Here is a 21,606-nt window from a genome sequence, read left to right as displayed (position 1 = left end):
ACACAGAGCCCTCTCTCGGGGCACAAGAGCCATCATCCCTGCTCAGCTCGGCTGCGCATGCATGCGCACCTCCTGCTGGCTAGCTGGTCTTCCGGTCTCTGCCATGCATGTGCAGGGTACATGTGGGGGTTGTACGCACACACACGGGCTGCACAGGGGATTGTGCATCTATGTGCATGGGTGGGCACATGGGTGAGGTGATGTGCTGCATTTTGGGGATACGCATATATGTTTTGGGCACTTGGTGCCAAAAAGGATAGCCATCATTGACCTATACACTAATTATTTTTTCTTAAAATTATAACATTCATTTATAGAAATTCTTCATGGATTATAGTACTGCATTTTTTACAGTATATAAAAATAGTTGTTAACAATTCTAATACAATTATTTTACATAAAAACTAAACATTTCGCTCACTACAAAACAGAACTTTTCTTTAGCATTCCCCCCCCCCAAATATATTTTCATCTTACTCAATATTAGATAATCAGAAATTAGGAGATTAAAACATATTCCCACTCAATTCACAAATACATAATCAAATGAATTATATTTTAACATTAGATTATAAAAGAATGATGTAATAGATCAATTCTGTGCACAATTATTCTGGATCTATCAGATTTGGGTTAGGGTGATTTCTAGATGGCAGTAAAGAGACACAGATTTTTGCTGATTTTATAGCTACGGCATAATCAGCAATCTCACTGTCTCACTGCCTTATTTCCAGTCTACATAGCCAAGGTGGGCAACAGATTGAACAAGATGGCTGCATACATGGATGCTGTGGCTGGCCGCTCCTTCTTTCAGTGTACAGGATGTATGATTCTGTGTGTTTTGGATTCTTTCCTCGATTGAATCCTGTGGGGCAAGTGGCATCTATGGTCAGCAGGCCTTGTTACAAATTGGACTGAAATGTGGAAAGGCTATTACGGACGATTTTATAAATTCTCATAACATACTGGAGGAGGCAGCTAGGATCCTGGGGTAGCCATGGATCACTATCCCTGAAGGAAGGAGGAAGAGGCAGAGAAAGAACAAGAAAAGAAAGAGAGAGGGCTGGGATTCTCTTTAGGCTGAGTAAGTTTCTACAAAAGCCAAGTATATTTCTTACCAATGCAAGATTTCTGACTAACAAAATGGATGAATTAAGGCTACAGATTGCAACGAGTAAATTCATCAAGAATTGCTGTGTTTTGCTAATCACAGAAACTTGGCTTCATTCTCTCATTCTGGATGCAGCTGTTGAGCTGGAAGGCTACATAGCTCACCGGCAGGACAGGAGTAAAGAGCAAAGAGTTTAAGTCTTTATGTGAACAAAAGCTGGTGTACAAAGACTGTAGAAATCCACCGCTCCATAGATCTGCAGTATATGACTCTTAAATGTAGACCCATATATCTTCCACTGGAATTCAGCATGGTTTTGATTACTGCAGTCTATATCCCACCTGATGCCAATACTACCATAGCTTTGGGATTCTTGTATAACATTGTTAGTAATCAGCAGAATAAGTATCCCGATGCTGTGCATATCACAGTGGGGGACTTTAATCAAGCTAATTTAAAAGCAGTGCTCCCTAAATTCTATCAGCATGTTACTACTAGAGGAACATATTGGACAAAGAATATACCAACGTCAAACATAGCTATAAGATTATACAAATACCATATTTGAGACAATCAGACCATATGTCACTGCTTTTAGCACCAGCATACATCCCTCTTAGGAGGTGGGCTCCTATAATAAAGACAGCGAAATCTTGGCCAGAAGTTGCTTTCTAACAACTTCAGGATTGTTTTGAGAACACAAATTGAGACATCTTTTACCACCCTGACTTAGAGGAGCACACTGCAACTGCTCTGCACAGATACTATTACTGTGGATAAACATATTAGGATCGATCCCAATCAGAAGCCCTGGATGATCAAGGAAGTCCAGCGCCTCTTGCGTGACAGGACCAAGGCGTTTAGGTCTGGTGATGGGGCAAGATACAGTGTTGCCAGAGCTAGTCTGAAGGAAAGTATTCGGAGGGCCAAGACTGATTATAAGAGGAAGATTGAGGATAATTTTTATAGCAATAACATGAGGCAGGTATGGCGAGGGATTCAACAAATTACCAACCATCAACCGACCAATGTTATCCCTGCCAGGTGGAATGCTTCATTTGTAGAGGAACTGAATCATTTCTTTGTTCACTTTGAAGTGGAGACATCAGAGACAGCTAAAATACAGCCACCAGCCAATTGTAGCCCCCACCTCAATGTGGAGGTACAGGAGGTGAGGAGCATTCTGAGGGCTGTGGACCCTAGAAAGACTGCCGGTCCTGTCAGTATCTCTGGCCAAGTGCTTAAAGACTGTGCTGATCAATTGGCTGGAGTCTTTATCAGGATCTTCAATCGGTCTTTATCCCAGTCCACTATTCCATCTTGTTTGATGGATTCCACCATTGTTCCGCTGCCAAAGAAATTCCCTATCAATAACCTCAATGATAACAGACCAATGGCACTCTCTCCTATCATCAGGAAGTGCTTTGACAAATTGGTCTGCCGGCACATCATGGTCTTCTGGTCTTCCCCATACATTTGATAAACACCAGTTTGCATACAGAAGAAATAGATCTACAGAGGACGCTATAACCATCATTCACAGTGCTCTGACTCATCTAGAATAGCCGGGGAGTGGGGGGCGCTATGTGAGGATGTTTTTTTGTAGATTTTAGTTCTGCATTTAACACAATTCTTCCACATAGATTAGTGTCTAAACTTCTGGACCTTGAACTTTCTTATTCAATCTGCCTTTGGATTATAGATTTCCTGTCTGGCCGCTCACAGAGGGTCAGATTAGGTAATCATACCACTTCAGCCCTTATTCTTAATACTGGTACAACACAGGGTTGCATGTTGAGTCTCTTACTGTATACTCTTTATGTGTATGACTGCATTCCCACTCACACTAGTAATACTATTACTAAATTTGCAGATGATACAACAGTGGTGGGACTCATCTCGGGGGAGTCTGCCTACTGAGATGCTTTTGTGGGGACAAAACTTGATCCTCAACATCAATAAGACTATAGAAGGAACAGAAGACATCCAGCCCTTGCTTATCAATGGAGACCGAGTGGAGCAAGTGGCCAGTTTTAAGTTTCTGGGTGTTACCCTAAAAGAGAAGCTGACCTGGGATGGTCACATCACAGCACTGGTCAAAAGGGCCCAGCAGAGATTATACTACCTGAGACTTCTCAGAAAACAACTACTGAATGAAAAACTGCTGGTGACCTTCTACCGCTGCGCCATAGAGAGTATCTTAACTTACTGCACTTGTGTATGGTTTGCCAATTTCACAGTGGCAGATAGGACAGCACTCCAGAGGGTTAACATCATTGCCCAGAAGATCATTGGTTGCCCTCTCCCCTCTTTGGAAGAGCTTTATAACTCCTGCTGCCTTAAGAACAAAACATTCTCAAAGATCCATCTCATCCTGGGCACCCTTTTTTTTGAACTATTACCATCTGGCAGATGGTACAAGATAATAAAAACAAGGGCAAATAGGCTGAAAGACAGCTTCTATCGCAGGACAGTAACTATTGAATTCTACTGTACAGTGCAATATTAATGATATTTCAGGGGTTTTCAATTCAATGTATAGAATGTGAAGGATGTGTGCTTATGTTTATTTTCATAGTCCCAATGTACACTGAAGATGGTATTTAATTTTGTTGTATGAGGTGCAATGACAATAAAGTAAATTAAACACTTGTAGAAGCCTGTAAACCTGTTACAGGTAACCCACCTACTTTAGCACATTGAGCTCAATCTTTTCTGCTCAGTCAGATTTGAAAAGAAAAAATATTTTCACAGCAGAAAGAGGAAAACACCCCAGAAAGCAAAGTAGAGTAGTCTTCAACAGTGATTGGGTGGAGAAGTAATGAGATTGCAGATTTGGATTATATTATTTAATCCTTAATATTGTGTTTCAAACTTTGATTCTGTAGGAATATTAACATTTTATTGCCTTGCACTGTGGAAAAAGAACAGGTGATTGAAACAGTTAATCTCACAGCTGGTTGGCATTTCTCTGAATATGATGTCTCAGAGAGAGTGTAAATTTTCATCTGGATAGTAGATTATTAAAATGATATACGAGTACAGACGCCTCCCAAAATCTAAAAGCTTTAATGACTGAAAGTCAGGTATGCTAAGTATTTATGTGCTGATAAGGACAAAAGTTTCTTTATTCTCTCTCTGGAACAGGCTATTCACTTGTGCAGGGATCTGGAACTGCCATAAAAACTTAGTTTCAACAGTAGTTTGTTGTGCACCACTGAATCAAAGGCTTTGCAGAAGTCTATGTAAATTGCGTCTATTGCTTTACCCTGGTCAATATGTGTGGTCCAAATGTTTCTGCAATGTAGGAGTTGCAGATTACAGGACAAATTTTTCCTGAAACCAAACTGCTTGTTAGAAAGCAGATTGTTTGTTTCTAAGTGGAAGGTGATAGATTAGTTTATAATTGATTCTATGACTTTACAGGTGACACAACATAGTGAGATTGGTCTGTGATTTTTCTACTAGACTAGTCTCCCTTTTTAAAAATAGGTATGACCGTGGCTAATGACCATGAGTCAGGCAAGGAGCTGATTCTGAAAGATATCTCATAGATTGTGCATAGGGGCTTGGTTAGGGCAGAGGCAAGCTTTTTCAAGAAGTAGGCACATAATTCATCAGGGCCAACAGATAAAGATGGCTTTAGGTTATGTAGTGCCGTTTGAACATTATCCACTGTAAAATCAATATGTAGTAAATTGTTACAATTTGTTATGGAACGACTAGAAAATGGAGGGCAGCAGCCATTGCTTCAACAAAGATGGAGTTGAAGAACGTATTGAAGAGGTTGTGTCAGCCTCAAGGTATCTTCTACCTCTTTTCTGCATCTTCTCTGCTGCTATGCTCACTGCTTTCTTTCGGCTGCCATTAGCAACGGGGGGAGGGGGGACTTGGAGGGGAAGAGAGCTGGAGGTGTTACATTCTTGTGCTGTGGATAAGAAAGGGGAGGGGGTGTATAAATTCTTGTCTTTAACTTTCTATTTCTTTGCTAGCTTTCTTTCCCTTTGCGCAGCTGCGAAGTCTTATCAAAATATGTCAAGGTCAACGGACAGAGGCCTCATCACCACCTGAAGATGCCCACATGATCATATTCAGAACTTTTAATTGGAAGAATCATTTGGACTTTGGGGGGTGGGGACAATTCCATCCCTTTGTATGTGTGATCTGCGTGCCAAATTCTCAGATCCAGAATTCAATCTGTAGCTTCTACTTTGATTTCCAGTAAAAGGAGAACTTTGCTCTAATTCATGGCGTCTGAGTATTTCTTTCTTGGATCTTGAAGGGAGCACACGCTGACAGGTTGGCCTTAACAGCTTCATCGTTACAGTCTTTCCCGTTAGGCCCTTTTAGGGGTGGGATAGTTTTTGAGTATTTAAGCTTGGCATTTACGAAATTATAGAAGGCTCAGGTGGATTTCGAGGTTAACAACTTTTCCTCCTGTTTACAATGGTAATTGGTGCATTCTGCCTTTATCTGGCGGTATAAGGCTTTGTAGCGGTTTTTAAAATTAGCTACATAACCAATTTTGTTTTCTCACCAGAGAGATTTTTTGGGGGACTGTAAGTTTCTTATTGTTACGGGTAATTTGTTTTGTTTTTTTTTGCTTTAGGGTTTATTTTTGATACGTATAGGTTAATGATTCTATTGACTTCAAGCAAAAAAGTGTTACAATGGTATTCTGCAGTATTACAACCTGTGAACAAAAGATGCCAGTCAAGATATGTGAGGTCGGCAGCTATGAGATCATAGTTGGCTTTGGAGAGGGGAGGAGCTGGCGCCGTGACGGTATGGTTTGCAATCGAGCTCTAAGATTGCAGCTGATATCTTCGCCCCTGGCCGGTCCAAACGGACCTAAACTGTCCCATAGGGACGGTTATAGTGAGGGGTATAGCCTGTGGATCCCAGGGACACCGCTAAGTCCCTGGTTGACCCAGGAGAAGTCCCTTTTGCCGGCGGTGGAGAGGCAGCCCCAAAGCTGCTGAAGTCGGGGCAGCTCCGGAAAGGAAGAGGCTGAAAGAGAAAGTATGTCGGCTGGGCGAGAAACTTTTTTTTTCATTAACACTTTGAGGCTTGAAAGGACACTCTGATTATAAGAAGAAACCTGTGAGATTTTTGACAAAACTGAATAAGCGGCATTTTTTAAAGGGAGACATCAAAGCGAGGCTTTATTATTATTATTATTATTTTGCTACCGGACTTTATTGTTACTTAGTAGATAACCGGACTGAATTTTCATATATATATATATATATATATATATATATATATATATATATATATATATATATATATATATATATATATCTATTGGTTGTTATGGTTTTCTCCGCGTAAGATTGAAGTATCTAGGCAACGTTTCGATGAAGTCTCATTCATCATCTTCAGGCTTCTGTCTCCGGCTCTGTGCTTCTCAGAGTAATGGAGATTGCAGCTGCTTCCTCCTTTAACTGCCAGTGGGGTGGGACTTGATTGGGTGGGGCTTGGCTGTGTTCTGATTGGGTGGGGGTGTTCTCATTGGTAGGGGTTTGGCTGTGTTCTGATTGGTTGGGGGTTAGCCATGTTCTGATTGGTTGGGCGTGTTCTGTTCAGGTGGGGCTTGGTTGTGCTCAGGTTAGTCTTAGTTGCTGGGGATTTGAGCTGGAGAGTTGTGATCTTGCTGTTGGCCAAACAGCAAGATCACAACTCTCCAGCTCAAATCCCAGCAACTAAGACTAACCTGAGCACAACCAAGCCCCCACCTGAACAGAACACGCCCAACCAATCAGAACATGGCTAACCCCCAACCAATCAGAACACAGCCAAACCCCTACCAATGAGAACACCCCCACCCAATCAGAACACAGCCAAGCCCCACCCAATCAAGTCCCACCCCACTGGCAGTTAAAGGAGGAAGCAGCTGCAATCTCCATTACTCTGAGAAGCACAGAGCCGGAGACAGAAGCCTGAAGATGATGAATGAGACTTCATCAAACGCGTTGCCTAGATACTTCAATCTTACGCGGAGAAAACCCGAACAACCAAAGATCCACATATAAATACCATGAGAACCTCAGAAAACAAATATATATATATATATATATATATATATATATATATATATATATATTCTTATTCTCCCTTTTGATTTTTTTTTTTTTTTTTTTTGGCTAGAGGCTCCCCTTGGTTATTTTTCTTTTTGTATATATATATGTATATATCTTCCGTTCTTTTTAACCCCAATTACGCTTTTCTGGGAGGAGGGGGGAAAGTGAGAATTAAGAAACTTTGTAACACTGCCAACTAGAGACTTGAAAATATTTTACTTGAAGTGGAGAGAACTGTGAAAGACTTCTTCTCAAGGACATTTTAACTTGATAAGATAGAGGGAAGAGCGCAGCAGAATATTATTACAGGTGCTCTTCTGGATTTCTATCAACAACTAAATATCTGAGGTTTGGCTTTGAAGCTTGTGGGGAAGAGAAGAGAGTCATAACAAGAGCCTTGGACAATTAAACAAAGTGCAGTGTGTTGTTTCTTTTTTTAAAACTTTTTTTAGTTCCGCTACCCCTCCTTACCAGCATTACTGTAAACTTTTATTTTAGCAATGTTTTTATTCTTACCCTTTATTTTAAAGGGGAAGCCTTAGAATTTCTCATTTTTATTTTTTATTTTTTCCTTTTTCATTGGGATTTTTGCTTTTTCCATCTATGCTCTTGGATTATTTTGGTTACCTTTTTTTTCTTTTTTTTAATTGAGATTTTCTAACTGGATTAAGGTGTGAAGAACCTGAATAAATTTTTCTTTTGCTCTGTTCTTTTTTATTATTATTATTATTGGGTCTTCTCCTTCTTTTTATTTTTATTCTTTACTGTGGATTATTTCATAATTGGATTAGGGTCTGGAAGAACCTGAAGAATCTTTTCTTTTTTCTCCTTTACTATTGGGCTTTTTACCATTGGACGTTTCCATTTTGGATTATAATTGGCTACCTTACTAATTGGATTAAAACTTGAAAGAATTTGAAGATTTTGAACCATTTAAAATGAGTAGGAAACTCATACCTCTGGGCGCTTCTACATCTACTTCTGCCTCCCCACCATCTGGAGGACAACGTTCAATTCAGGCAATGTTAAAGCAAGACAAAGAACAAGAAAAAGTAACTTTACAGATGATTATGCAAGGAATCCAAGATCTTAAGATAAAAACAGACACCACTGAACAAAGAACAGGGAAGACTGATGAAAAAGTGGAAAATATTCAACAAATGATGGTGAAGTACGATGAGAGACTCCAAAAAATCGAAGAAGAAGGTAAACGAAGAGAGAAGATTGGAAATATTGATAGCAGACTAACAGTGGTTGAACAAGATAAAAGTGGGATGCTGAAGTGAGAGATGGAGAGGTCAGAATTCTATCTCAGATTTCAAAACATAGAGGAAGAAAAAGGACAAGATTTGGCTGCGATAATGATAGAAATTCTGGCTGATGCTTTGGAAATAACAGAGGAAAAGATGATGGATGGAGTAGATGAGATATACCGAGTTTTTACAAGATATGCGATGAGAAATAATTTACCCAGAGAAGTTCACATCAGATTTACCAAAAAATCCATCAAAACACAAATTTCACAAGCAGCAAGAGAGAAGACGTTGAAATATAAAGGCAAAGAAATCCTGGTCTTAAAACAAATACCCAGAAGAGTGAGAGAGATGAGAAGAGAATATCGATTTTTGACCAAAGTGCTATTGAAAAAGGAGGTGAATTACAGATGGCTGATCCCAGAAGGACTGATGTTTACATGGCAAGAACAGAGACACAGAATTGATTCAATCAAGAAAGCAGAACTTTTTTACGCAGAATTTTTTGGAAGGAGAGAGGAAGAGGCAGAAAAAGAGGTCTTATTAATTGAATTCCAAGAGGAACAAATGGAGATTGAAAAAGAAGAAGGCGCAGTAGGTGGACAGGTGGATATCAAAGACCAACGTGAACCAAGATCTACGAGAGCTGCCAAACCTAAATATAAAATATAATCATGGAAGAGAAAAAACTGATTACAATGAATATAAATGGACTGAACTCAGCTGCTAAGAGAAGGAAGATTTTTCATAAATTAGGGAAATTAAAGTTTGACATAATTTGTTTACAAGAAGTACACATTAAAAAACAACATGAACAATTGTTAGTACAGCCAAAATTAGGGAAAATATTTACTTCTTTGACTCAATGTAAGAAAAGAGGAGTGGGTTTATATATTAAAGAGGCCACCCCAGCAAAAATGATTTACACTGATGAAGATGGAAGAATATTAATGGTGGAAATAATGGACAATAATATAAAAATACTCTTGATTGCAATCTATGCTCCGAATGATAAACAAGAAGAATTCTATAAAAAATTACATATGAAAATGGACTATGCTAATATAATTATGATGGGAGACTTTAATGGAATTGTGAATAATAAACTGGACTATATAGCAACAATAGCAAAGCACAATAGAAAGATTCTTCCTAAATCCTTTTTTAAAATGACAGATGAATTAACTTTAAAAGATATATGGAGAGAAAGAAATGCTAAAACCAAACAATATACTTTCTATTCAAATAGACATTTATCATGGTCCAGATTAGATATGATTTGGATCTCAACAGAATTAATATCTAGTGTTCAAGAAACAAATATTGAAACAAGTACTTGGGCAGACCATAACCCAATGACAATTAAATGGAAGGGACAAAAAAAATGATCGAGATGGACATTAAATAATACTATTTTAAAGGAGAAAGATTTTATACAATGGATCGAGAAAGAACTGCCTTTTTTCTTTAAAGAAAATAAAAAAGAAGATACTTCAATGCAGAATGTTTGGGATACAATGAAGGCATATGCTAGAGGCTTGATAATTGACTACATAAGAAAAAAGAATATTAGGAAAAGGCAAGCCACTAAAGCCTTGGAAGATGAGTATAAAAGACTTGAAAAAGAATTACAGAAAATGCCACAGAAAAAAGATATTAAACTGAAATTGGACATAACTAAACATAAAATGGGTTTAATAGAGAAAGAAGAATTGGCACAGAAAATTAGGAATGCTAAACAGAATTATTTTGAAGATGCAAATAAGCCAGGTAGATGGCTAGCATATAAATTGAGAAAGGAGAAAGAGTCAAGGAAAATATCGCAGTTAATAGATGACCAAGGCCAAGTTTGTTATGGTAATAAGGAGAAAAAGGAAATTATTCAAGATTTCTATGGACAACTATATAAGAAAGAGAATATTGATGAGGAAAAAGTCAAACAGTATTTACAGAATGCTAACCTACCTAAGATATCCAAAGAGACTGAAGAAATGCTAGAAAGTAATATAACAATTATGGAATTAAGTGAAGCACTTAAAAAACAAAATAATGGGAAAGCACCAGGTCCGGAGGGGCTTCCGGCAGAATTCTACAAAATATTACAAGAATCATTGAGCACTCCATTGTTAGAAGTCATGAATGAAGCTATGTCAAAGAAGATGATACCTAAAACATGGTCAGAGGCTTACATTACACTTATTCCAAAAGAAGAGGCTGATCCACTGCAAATTAAGAAGTATAGGCCGATTTCTTTATTAAATGCAGACTATAAAATCTTTGCTTCAATTTTAGTAGAAAGACTTAAAAAATATCTGAATAATTTTATTCATCCAGATCAAAATGGATTTCTGCCAAAGAGACAAATTAGAGACAATATGAGAGTAATTCTGGATACTTTGGAATACTATGAGGTGCATCCTGAAAAACAAATGGCTTTGATATTCCTAGATGCCCAAAAGGCATTTGACAATGTGAACTGGAGATTTATGTTACTTCTATTGGAACAGATGGGTTTTGCCAGATGATTTATCCAAGCAATAGAAGCTATTTATCATGAGCAAACAGCAAAGATAATGATGGAGGGAGAACTTACAGACTATTAATATAAGAAAAGGCACAAGACAAGGATGTCCCATATCTCCTCTGCTATTTGTATTGACTCTGGAAGTGTTGAATAGAAATATTAGAGAAGATAAAAGTATAAAAGGAATGAAAATTAAAAAGGAAGAATTTAAATTGCAAGCCTTTGCGGATGACTTAGCCTTTATTTTGGAAGATCCTTTAGAAACAGCTCCAAAGCTATTGGAAAAGATAGAGACATATGGTGAGGTGGCTGGTTTGAAAATAAATAAAGATAAAACAAAGATCTTGTCAAAGAACATGTTACTAAGACAAAGAGAAGAACTGGCAGACCTGTTGAAAATCCAAGTTACGAACAAGGTCAAGTATTTGGGGATATATTTGACATCAAGATGTAGTACATTAAAAGAGAATAATTATATTAAACTTAAACAACAGATAGCCTTAGATTTGAAGAAATGGGAAAACTTACAACTGTCATTAATAGGGAGGATTTCAACAATCAAGATGAATATTTTACCCAGAATCTTATTTTTGTTTCAAACAATACCAATTAGGCTCAGAAAAGACTATTTTGAGGACTTAAATAAAATTGTGTTGAAGTATATATGGCAAGGTAAGAAAGCGAGGATAAAGCTAAAGCTTTTGCAAGATGCTAGAATTAGAGGAGGTTTTGGCCTGCCTAATTGGGAGTTGTACTACCAAGCTGCAAATTTGATGTGGGTTAAGGAATGGATAACATTAAGAAAGACTAGATTGTTGACACTAGGTGGTCATGATTTGTTGTTGGGTTGGCATGCTTTTTTATGGTATAAGGGAACTAAAACACAGGGTTACTTTCGAAGACATTATATACGGGAGTCTTTGTGGTTAAACTGGGAGAAGATAAAAAAACAATGTTATCTGAAAATTCCAGTTTGGTTATCGACTATAGAAGCATTTTCTTATCCTATAATCTATAAGAAGGAACAAACAGTTAGATATGGGGAATTATTAGATGAAAAGGGTGAACTTAAATCGATACAAAATCTAGAGGAACAAGGTATAAAGATGAATTGGTTTTCATATGTGCAAATACACTCAAGGTATGATGAAGATTCTAAAACAGAGGGATTTTATGATAAAGACTGATTTAGATAAGATTTTGACAGGTACTGATAAAAAGGTGATTAAAAAACTATATGGTTATTTATTGGGAATTAAGCTAGAGGAAGAATAAGTTAAAGAAACTATGATTGCTTGGGGGAGGAATTTTGGATATGGGATTGATTTAGAGAAATGGCAAAAACTATGGTCGCAAAATTATAAAATGACAATGTCAACAGCTTATAAAGAAAATCTGTATAAGATGTTTTACAGGTGGCATTTTCCCCCGACAAGGATAGCAAGAATGTTCAAGAATAAATCTGAAAAATGCTGGAAATGTCATCAGATACCTGGCTCATACTACCATATGTGGTGGACTTGTGAGGATGCTAGAAAATACTGGACTAAAATCCGCATGTGGTTGGAAAAAATGACAAAGAAACACATAGATTTGAAACCGGAGTTTTTTTTATTGGGAATCTTACCAGATGTATACAGTAAAGACTTGAAATATCTGATTGTAAATGTATTAACTGCGGCTAGGATTGTATTTGCTAAAAATTGGAAAAATGAGAAAATTCCATTGCAGGAAGAAATTATTAAGAAAATATTGGAATGTGCTGAGATGAGTAGATTGACATTTGAAATTAGAGAGCAAGAAGATAAACAATTTTATAAAATTTGGGACCTTTTCTATCAATGGTTGGACGATAAAATACAATAATAGAAAATTTAGAATGTTAGATAATAAGGAATATCTTTGTTTTTTCTTTTCCTTTTGCTATTTGACATCACATTTATAAAGTGTTTTTTAGGATAGATTTGATATGATTATATGATTTGTTATAGAATAAATTATCTAAATTATAGTTATCTCATAAAGTATGAATGAATAAAAGTATAGTCAAATGATCTTTTTCATAATGATATGAGGACATATAAGTTTGGATTGATAATAAGAGTTATTATGTAACATAACTGTAATTGAGACTACGAAATGAATGCACAAAACTGATGAACCAACCGACACACTGTTTGTATATATGTACGGAAGAGAGCTGATATTTTTATGTTTTGTTTGTTTTTTTAAAAAAACCAATAAAATTGTTTTTTTTTAAAAAAAGAGATCATAGTTGGCTTTTTTAAAATTATAATTTGGAGTCACATCATTATGACCTCTTTGCAAGGACACAAGTTGAGACAAAATTCAATCATACTGCGATCACTGTTGGAAAAAGGTTCTTTAACTTCTAGGCCATAAATTGAGTTTAAGCTCTTGCAGAAAATGAGATCTAAGCAATTGCTGAGCCTAGTGTTCTTTGTTATCAACTGTCCCAGCCCGTGTTGTAACAGCATTGTACAGGGTTGCATGTATAGGTTTGGTTGTACATTCGTTTAGGGTCCAATTAATAAGAGGCAAATTGAGGTCACCGACAAAGATAAAGGGATGCGGGCAGGAAGCTTCCCACATTAGTAGTGCGACCAAGGTTGTAATCAGGGGCTCTATAACATAGCAAGAATCGAACTGTGGTATTTAAGGACAGTTTGCAGACAGTGGTCAGAGGAAGAGTAAGCTCCTGTGTAATATTAATCTTTTTTAGACCTAGGAATTTTTAACAGAAGATAGCAGCACTACCCCCTCTACGGTTTTCATGGTCAGATCGGAAAAACATGATAGTTACTTACTGTAATAAAGGAGTCTGGAAAGGATACATTCAACCACATCTCGCAGACAAAAATAAGGTCGAATAGGGCCGCATTTAGAAGCAGGAGGAATTCAGGTATTTTGTTTGTGAAGCTTCTTGTGTTAAGTAGCTTGCATTTTAGGCCTGTTGGGTGGACCTGGAAGAAGTTGGGGCATGCATGCCTAGCTTTGGTTATTGGGGGGGGGGGGGGTTGTTGGGATGCAGGCCGCTGGTCTTGCATTTGATACAGTCAGTGCAGTAGTTTATTTACAGGTCAGTCTCTCCTTGGTTCTGGCGTCTTTTGATCTCTGAGCGGAGCTTGCGAGTGCAGGCACATTGTAGTATGGACAGGTCGGTCCGTGAATGAAGTTTCTTATGGTTTGTGCAGCGTTTGATGAGTGAGTTTATTGTGGAGATGAATTTGCGTTTGCTAGTTTCACTCTTGCAAACGACTGCAGAAGCATGGGGCCACCAAGCCATCACTGTTCTTGAACTCAGGGCCGTTGTGGGAAACATCCATGTCATTGGGAGTGATGGTTGATGCCTGGAAGTTGTTGATGTCACAAATCTTTGTGATGTCGTTGGATTCTTTAAGTGTCACCCAGTCCAAATAAGATTGCATCTTTGACAAGGATGGAGATGTTACTTGCAGAATTAGTAGTTTCCTGCAGTTGGGGTAGTTGGGTTGGGATAGGATTTTGGGATATTGATGCTTCGCTTTTCTGTGTTTTTTTTCTTTTTCTTCAGGGGATGTTAATCGTACTTCTCTGATGTCCACCCGTTCAGAGTAAAATAATAAATTTGTCCACTCTGAGCTTGCATGATGGGCAGAATAGTGGAAATGCAAACTGGGAGGTTTTAAGTGAAGCTGACAGCAGGAACTGGGCTATGCCTTTTGTTAACCCCAAGCACTTGTGGTGGGCATATGTGTTGCATAAAGAGCACTTCATGGTACTCTCATCCTCCTTGAATGCTTCTGTACAGATGAAGCACATGCAGGAGTCATAAGGCTCATCAGTAGCCATACGACATCTCCTTCTTTTTGGGTGGGGGTGTGGCAGCAGAGTGTTTGCCTGGCATGGTAGGTTTGCTGTGGAGGCACTGGTGTGGTTGGTGAGGAAGTATGTTTTTCCCCAATTAGTGCATATTATTTTAAAACAAGAAAGCAAAATCACTTAGCAATGGAAGTATGGTCCCAATTATGAGAATTAACTGTATTAGAAAATATTTAGTATACTACAGGTAGTCCTTGAGTTATGAATGTAATGGAGCCTTCCCATTCCATTTGTAACCCAAGAATTCGTGAGAGTGAACCTTGTACTTTGAACGGGATCACTCCCTCCAATCACCCACGCATTTGCTAATTGAATTCGAGGCTTGTTAAGTGCACATGAGGTATTTCAGGGTGTGGAAGGCTGCGGGGGGGGGGGAATACTGATGGAACAGGCCATCTGCCTAAGACAACCAAGGAGGCCTGGAGACACTCTGAAATACCTCATGCTCCCCACAATTGCTTTCCCCCCTCCAACCTGCTGCGTCGGTTCACTTACCTTGTGAAGATCTAGCAAAAAGTCTCCTAGTAGGTTGCCTGCTGAAATGGAGCTTCTGGGGGGGTAAATCTGGCTCTCCGATGCTGCATTCAGCCCTTTACGGGCCTCTCCCGGCCTGTTGCAGGCCAAAATGGAGCCTCTGGGGGCCAGATCTGAGCCTCCAGGAGCTGGATCTGACCCTCCAACACTCTGTTCAGAGCTTTGCAGGCCTCCCCTGGCCTGTTGCAGATTGAAATGGAGGTTTTGGGGCTGGATCTGGCCTTCGGAGGCTCCATTTGGGCTTGCAACAGGCCGAAGAACTGTGATGGGCTGAACAGAACATTAGAGGGCTGGGGGAAGCCCCTGTAGGCTTGGGGGAGGCCCCTGGACACTTGAATGGGGATTCTGAGGGGCCGATCCACCCCTTAGAAGCTCCCTTTTGGCTTGCAATGGGTCAGGGAAGGCCCTTGGAGGGCTGAACGGAGGGTCAGAGGGCCGAATCCGGCCCCTGGAGGCTCGGATCTGGCTCTGGAGGCTCCATTTTGGCCTGCAACAGGCTGGGGAAGACACATGGAGGGCCAAACGGAGTGTCAGAAGGCCAGACTCATCCCTCAGAAACACAATTTTGGCCGGCAATGGCTGAGGGAGGCCACTGGATGCCTGAATGGGACTTCTGAGGGGTGGATCCCCATCTCAGAAGCTCCATATCGGCCGGCAATGTTCAGGATGAATGTTGCAGAGCCTCTGTGGTTGTTCGTAAGGGCGAACAACTCCCGTGGTGCTGCAAGATTTGTAGTTTCAGGCCTTTTTCATAAACGCTAGGGGACGCTTATAGTGGAAGTTCGCACTTTCGCTAAGGGAGAGATTGTAACCCAGAGATTACCTGTACCTAGTTTTCCTGCATTGTCAACTAATGTTGTCAACCATTTCTGAAATCAATACTGGAGCTTTTATATGAAATGTATTCATATAAATACCTACGTTTGTGGGCAATACATTAGTACAATGTATATTAGAATACATTAGAAAAATATATATTCATTTATTAAATGCTCATCTCTGCCCATCTCAATAAAGCCTCAACAGTAACACATTTATGACTTGACAAAAATTGCCTGCAGGAATAAAATCCTATTTGTAAAATAATTTATATTATACAAACACACACATACTTAAATCATTCTCTCATACAAAATACTGTTACAAATAGATACAAATGTATATAAATGCATAAAAAAAGAGACTGGAACACCTTGGCTCAGCAAGCATAGTCACATTAGTAAATTGTATTAGTTTCACTACCTTTATTATTTCCAACTACAGGTAATCCTTCATTTATGATCACAATTGAGCCTAGAATCTCAGTTGCTGAATGAAGCAGTTGTTAAATGAGATGTCATATGACTTCTTCAAAAATCACCATCCTGGCTCATCTATTTGCTATTGTCAACCAGCCATGTGGATTATTATGTGGAGTGAGGGACTGCTTCAACAGGTTGGAGAGGTCCTCAGTTCGCTGATACGTGTAAACCTGCTGTGGATCAGGAGGCCTCAGTTGGTTCCAACCCAGTTAGCCACCTGGGGAGCTTCAGGTTGCTGCAGAGACTACACAAGCAAAGCTACTTGCCTGCAGCCAATGCAGCCAATTAGTCATGCAGGAGAGCCTGAGCTGGCTTAGGGGCTACTGACATACATAAAGCTGTTGCGGCTCTAAATGTGGGTCAACTGCTGAGTACCCAAAATGCAGTCATGTGACTGCAGGAAGGGGGCTGTTCAATCTTTGGACTTGATCAAAAGTACCTTTTGTGGGTCTGTGGTAAGTCAAGGACTACCTTCCTTATCCCTCTAATAGGGTGAAAGATCATGGGAAAGAAAAAATAAGAATTTGCTTCAGTTGGGCTATGAGAGATTAAAAAATGCAAGAGGGTAAAAAAGTCCTCAAAAGCCTGCCTATTATGTCTTCCTACAAGATTTACACTGAGACTTTCACAGAAGAAAACTTTTCTGTTGTTTCAAATATTCTCCAGTGTAAGGATGGCTACAATTAAAGCCACAGAAAACAAAAAAAGTCAGAAATTACTTTCATTTTTCTTTTTGCAATAGTACGAAGAATATTAAAAGAGCAAGATGCCTTTATTTCTCAAATATTACAACAAATGACCAAGTTTTCTTCTTTGGTAGTGGATTTGTCAATATTAATAATGTAATACAACTTTTAATAAGCAGAAACTCAAGAAGTATATTTGTGTTTGTGTATACCAAGTCTTTACTACGCTTACATAGTTAATCAGATTTGTCTTCAACATTTTCAAAGATGTTAACATGATTGGGGATTGCTCAACTCTAGACTGCCTTCAGACTGATTTGGACATTTAAAATAATGATACATCGGTAAAAACGTTTACCAGATTAGAACTACAGTATTCTAATAGCACTATTTAAACAGTCAAATAATTGAAAGCATGAATTAAAACTGAACTTGAATAATTTAGCTGTCAAAATATAGGCAGGTCTTAGTTTATGTGCTATCCCAGTATCTTCTGCGTAAGTTTTTGTATAAATTGGACCACTATTTGTATAGTATACCTATCTACCATTTTTTGCATGGTCTATGGGAAAAATTCTGTGAAGCCAAATTTATTTTAATGAAGTCTTACCTGGTTCTGAAAGCATCTGTAAAACTATGTAATAGCTAAATATACTTTTGATAAAAGTACCTGAGGAGGTAGGGTCTTCTGAGAAATCTGGTAGTTCTTCAGGGGGATCACCGTAGAAGGAACTGAATTTGTGGCTTGATACTGCTGCCAGTACTGCACCCTAGATAAATTAAAAACTTGTTACTAACTGCACATCAGTTTTATTTCAACAAAGTTTATGAGTTGCTTTAGATTAATATTCACCATTAGAAATTAATCAAGAACCTTAAGTGTTGCACAATAAAACTGATTATTTGCAATAGTATGGAAGTTTTCAACTGGACATACATTTATGAAAACATTTTAGAACCATACAAGATAGCTACTGGTCATCTATAGAGAGACTTAGTGTCATATATGCCTCCAGGATAGAAAAAAGGCTTATTTTCTTTGGCTTTTTATAAAAGCATTATGGATTAGCATACATAAACTAATACTGTACACAAAGTGTTCACTGGAAGGCATCTGCTTTGTCCTTGAAACTGATATATTCTTAATAGTGAAAATTTTGAACACTTCTGTTCTCTGCTGGACATATCTTTTAGTTGAGAATGAAATATTCAAAACTGTTTTTCTTGTCTGGTTAAGTAACATCATTTTTCTGAAGGCAGAAGATGGCAAACAGAATTCACTGTCCTCGACTTAATTCTTCTTAATAAACATAACAAAGTACAAGAAATATAATGTTGGAAGGAATTTTTGAGGGAATCATTTCCAATCCCATGCTCATTTGCATGAATACTTATAAGCCTGATTGTCTAGCCTCTGCTGAACGGATCTATTGAAAGTGAGTCTCTTTGAGCAATTGGTACCACTAAGAAGTTTTTCTAACACTGGAATCTGCCTCCTGCAATTTAAAGAAATTATTTTATATTTTGCATTCTGGAATGATTTAATAACAGGTCCTGACATTCTGTGTGACATCCTTTCCAGTATACTGACACTTTTCATAGGATTGCTCCTAGTTTGTTAATCATCTTTGCAGCAATTTTTTCTGAACCTGTTTACATTTTTCTGAATCATTCTTAAAAAGTCATGCCCAGAACTAGATAAAATATATTATTTATAACATGATCAAACTAAAATTGTGGGACAGTTACTTCTCATAATTTGGAAATGTTATTTATGTTGATGCAGTTTAAAATTTCATCTGCTCTTTTTACCATACAGATTCATTATCAGGTTGCAGTTAATTATTATTCTAAGATCTTTTTCACAAATGCTATACCAAGCATGAATATATCCTATTCATTCGTTAATTCCAGTTAATTCCATTATTTTTAGCCCGTTTCTCTAACCCAATTGTTTGACTTTTATTCCTATTTTCAAGCACCGGCATGCCTACCGTCTCTATCCTATTGTTTCTTTTATTTTTCTTATATGTATCCATTTCATGTATTCATAACTATGTTTATACTTATACCTATTATCTTGTAAGTGATTGACAATTTAAATAAATGAAATCAAACAATATTTGCAAATGACAATGTGTGTCTTGCGGCTTGCTGCTATAGAATAGGAAGGAAGGAATAGGGGGAAGATTATATTACAGCTTTGCTGCTGTTATCTCCAAGGCCAAGTCCGTTGGCTCTGGTATGTGATTGCCTAGCTACAAGGGGGTTGGGCTGTATGCAGTGTTTGAAGTTGATGTGCTAGAGCGTTTTCCCTCATAGCTTGCTTAAAACTGTTTGCTTTCTGTTTGTTCCTAGTAAAAGTACTTTTCTCTAAATCTTAGGAGCTAAGGATTTTTCTTTCCAAGGAAATGAACAGAGGCAGCCCTGACAATATGTCATCTATTAATTTGGTGACAAATTTTCCTTATTTCTTCATCCAAATGAGTTATAAAAATATTGAAAAGTAGAAACTAAATAGCAAATGTAAGTTGCAATCATGGTTACCAATAAGATAGTCCAGCCTTAATACACAAGTATCTATCTGCTGAACAATGCTGAGAACTAAAAAAAGAAGCCTCTAATTAAAAAATATAAAGAATGTGACATATAGTGATGAAATTGGACAAAACAAATCTTCTCCAAATTTCTATTAATATACTAGAAAATAACCAAGAAGCTAGTTTTATTGAGATGTGCAAAGCAATTCTTCAAATGAAAGGGACAAGTGTTAGTTTTCAAAGACTTTAAAATGTTTCTGCAAACAGAAAAAAGAATGGTATTATTTTAAAAAATATGCCCTACCCATCACCTAGTATTTTATGAAACTCAAAATAATAATTTTTCTGACAACTGTATATCAATAAGAAAGCATAATTAAGTTTAACTGTTTTATTAATTTAAACTATTTTAAAAAGTTATTTTTGGCAAATTAAAAAGTGTGCCTTGATTACAAAAACATAAAAAGATGTAAAAAAAAACCCCTTATTGGTATATAGAGATCTATTAAAGGAGTTGTATTCCTTTGACTATGACCAGTCTGCTTTAGTTGGCTGAGTTAAAGAAGAAACTGCTCTGCAGTGATATCTGAATTCTAAGCACTGACATTATCCTCTCAACTCAAGGAAGTCCGGCTCAAACAATATTGTCTCTATGTAAACGTGAGAACTATGAAATAAATAATCCTTTGGTTTATCTCTGCCCAAATATATACTGGAGTCGCTGAACACATGTGCTTGGGAGGATTTCTGATTTGTTTCTATGGCTAGTATCAAAAAAGGAAAGTATTTTTATACAAAAGTATTTTTATACAAAAAGTACATTTATACAAAAAGTTTTGTATAAATGAATGTTTACTGTGTTATGTGAAAATTCTAGAAAAACTAATATTTACCTCAGTGTAACATGCTTTTGATTTAATTTTAAGTCCCAGCTGGTTCAAGTATTGCTATTAAAACTGCTTCTACATATTTACATATTTTATGAGAGATGTGTAGAAGCGTGGGCCAAAAACATTCAGAATTATACTAATGGAAACAAAGGAAGACATCAACTCCATCAAACCTTATTTAATGAAGAATGTTCTATGCTCTAATCATTATATAAATCAGGGGTGTCAAACATGATTTTGGACAGGGGTGGATCCTCGCTGGCTCCAGGGCAGCCCCACGGATCTAAGGCTGACCACTTTCTGGCTCGGATGGCCACCACTGGGTTGTAGATCAGCGCCCAGTTGGCCTGGGTTGGGCTGAGGCACTACTGGTTAGTTCTTCACTGTTTCCAAGGAAGTTCCATGGGCCAGATCTAACCATATTGCGGGCCAAATCTGGCCCATGGGCCTTGAGTTTGACACACCTGATATAAATCATCTCAAATTTGATATAAAAAATAAAGAATACTTTCAAAGGGAAATTCTTCTCTTAACAAAAACAGACTTTCCATGGAGAATCTGATATGTGAGTATAGTTCTATATTAAAGGAGAAATGTGTATGTAAAAAATCCATGACTTCTGAGAACACAAAACAACTTACTGAAATGTATATGTCAGCCACAAATACCTTTGCCATTGATTTAAAAATATATCACATATTTCAATTAAATAATAGGGGTATGCAATGAATGTTCATATTTGTTTTGGAAGAGATATTGAGGAATACATGGGTACATAAATGCAGCATCTCAGATTCATTAA

The 21,606-nt window shown here is 37.7% G+C and overlaps 1 protein-coding gene across 28 annotated transcripts in view; it reads right to left on the bottom strand.

Annotated features, from left to right (window-relative positions):
* CASK (calcium/calmodulin dependent serine protein kinase) overlaps nucleotides 1-21,606 on the bottom strand; it is a 263,121-nt gene that overhangs the window by 94,074 nt on the left and 147,441 nt on the right. For all 28 annotated transcript variants that reach the window (XM_087937711.1, XM_087937716.1, XM_087937713.1 and 25 more), the window contains exon 10: nucleotides 18,045-18,144. In XM_087937711.1, the coding sequence (XP_087793837.1) occupies nucleotides 18,045-18,144 (100 nt within the window). The remainder of the gene's footprint in view (nucleotides 1-18,044; nucleotides 18,145-21,606) is intronic.

The sequence above is a fragment of the Pseudonaja textilis genome, chromosome 7, assembly GCF_049901715.1.
Source record: "Pseudonaja textilis isolate UNSWEBS1 chromosome 7, rPseTex1.2, whole genome shotgun sequence".
Classification (NCBI taxonomy): domain Eukaryota; kingdom Metazoa; phylum Chordata; class Lepidosauria; order Squamata; family Elapidae; genus Pseudonaja; species Pseudonaja textilis.
Note: the sequence above shows the minus strand (reverse complement) of the source record. Positions and strands in the feature narration are given on the sequence as shown.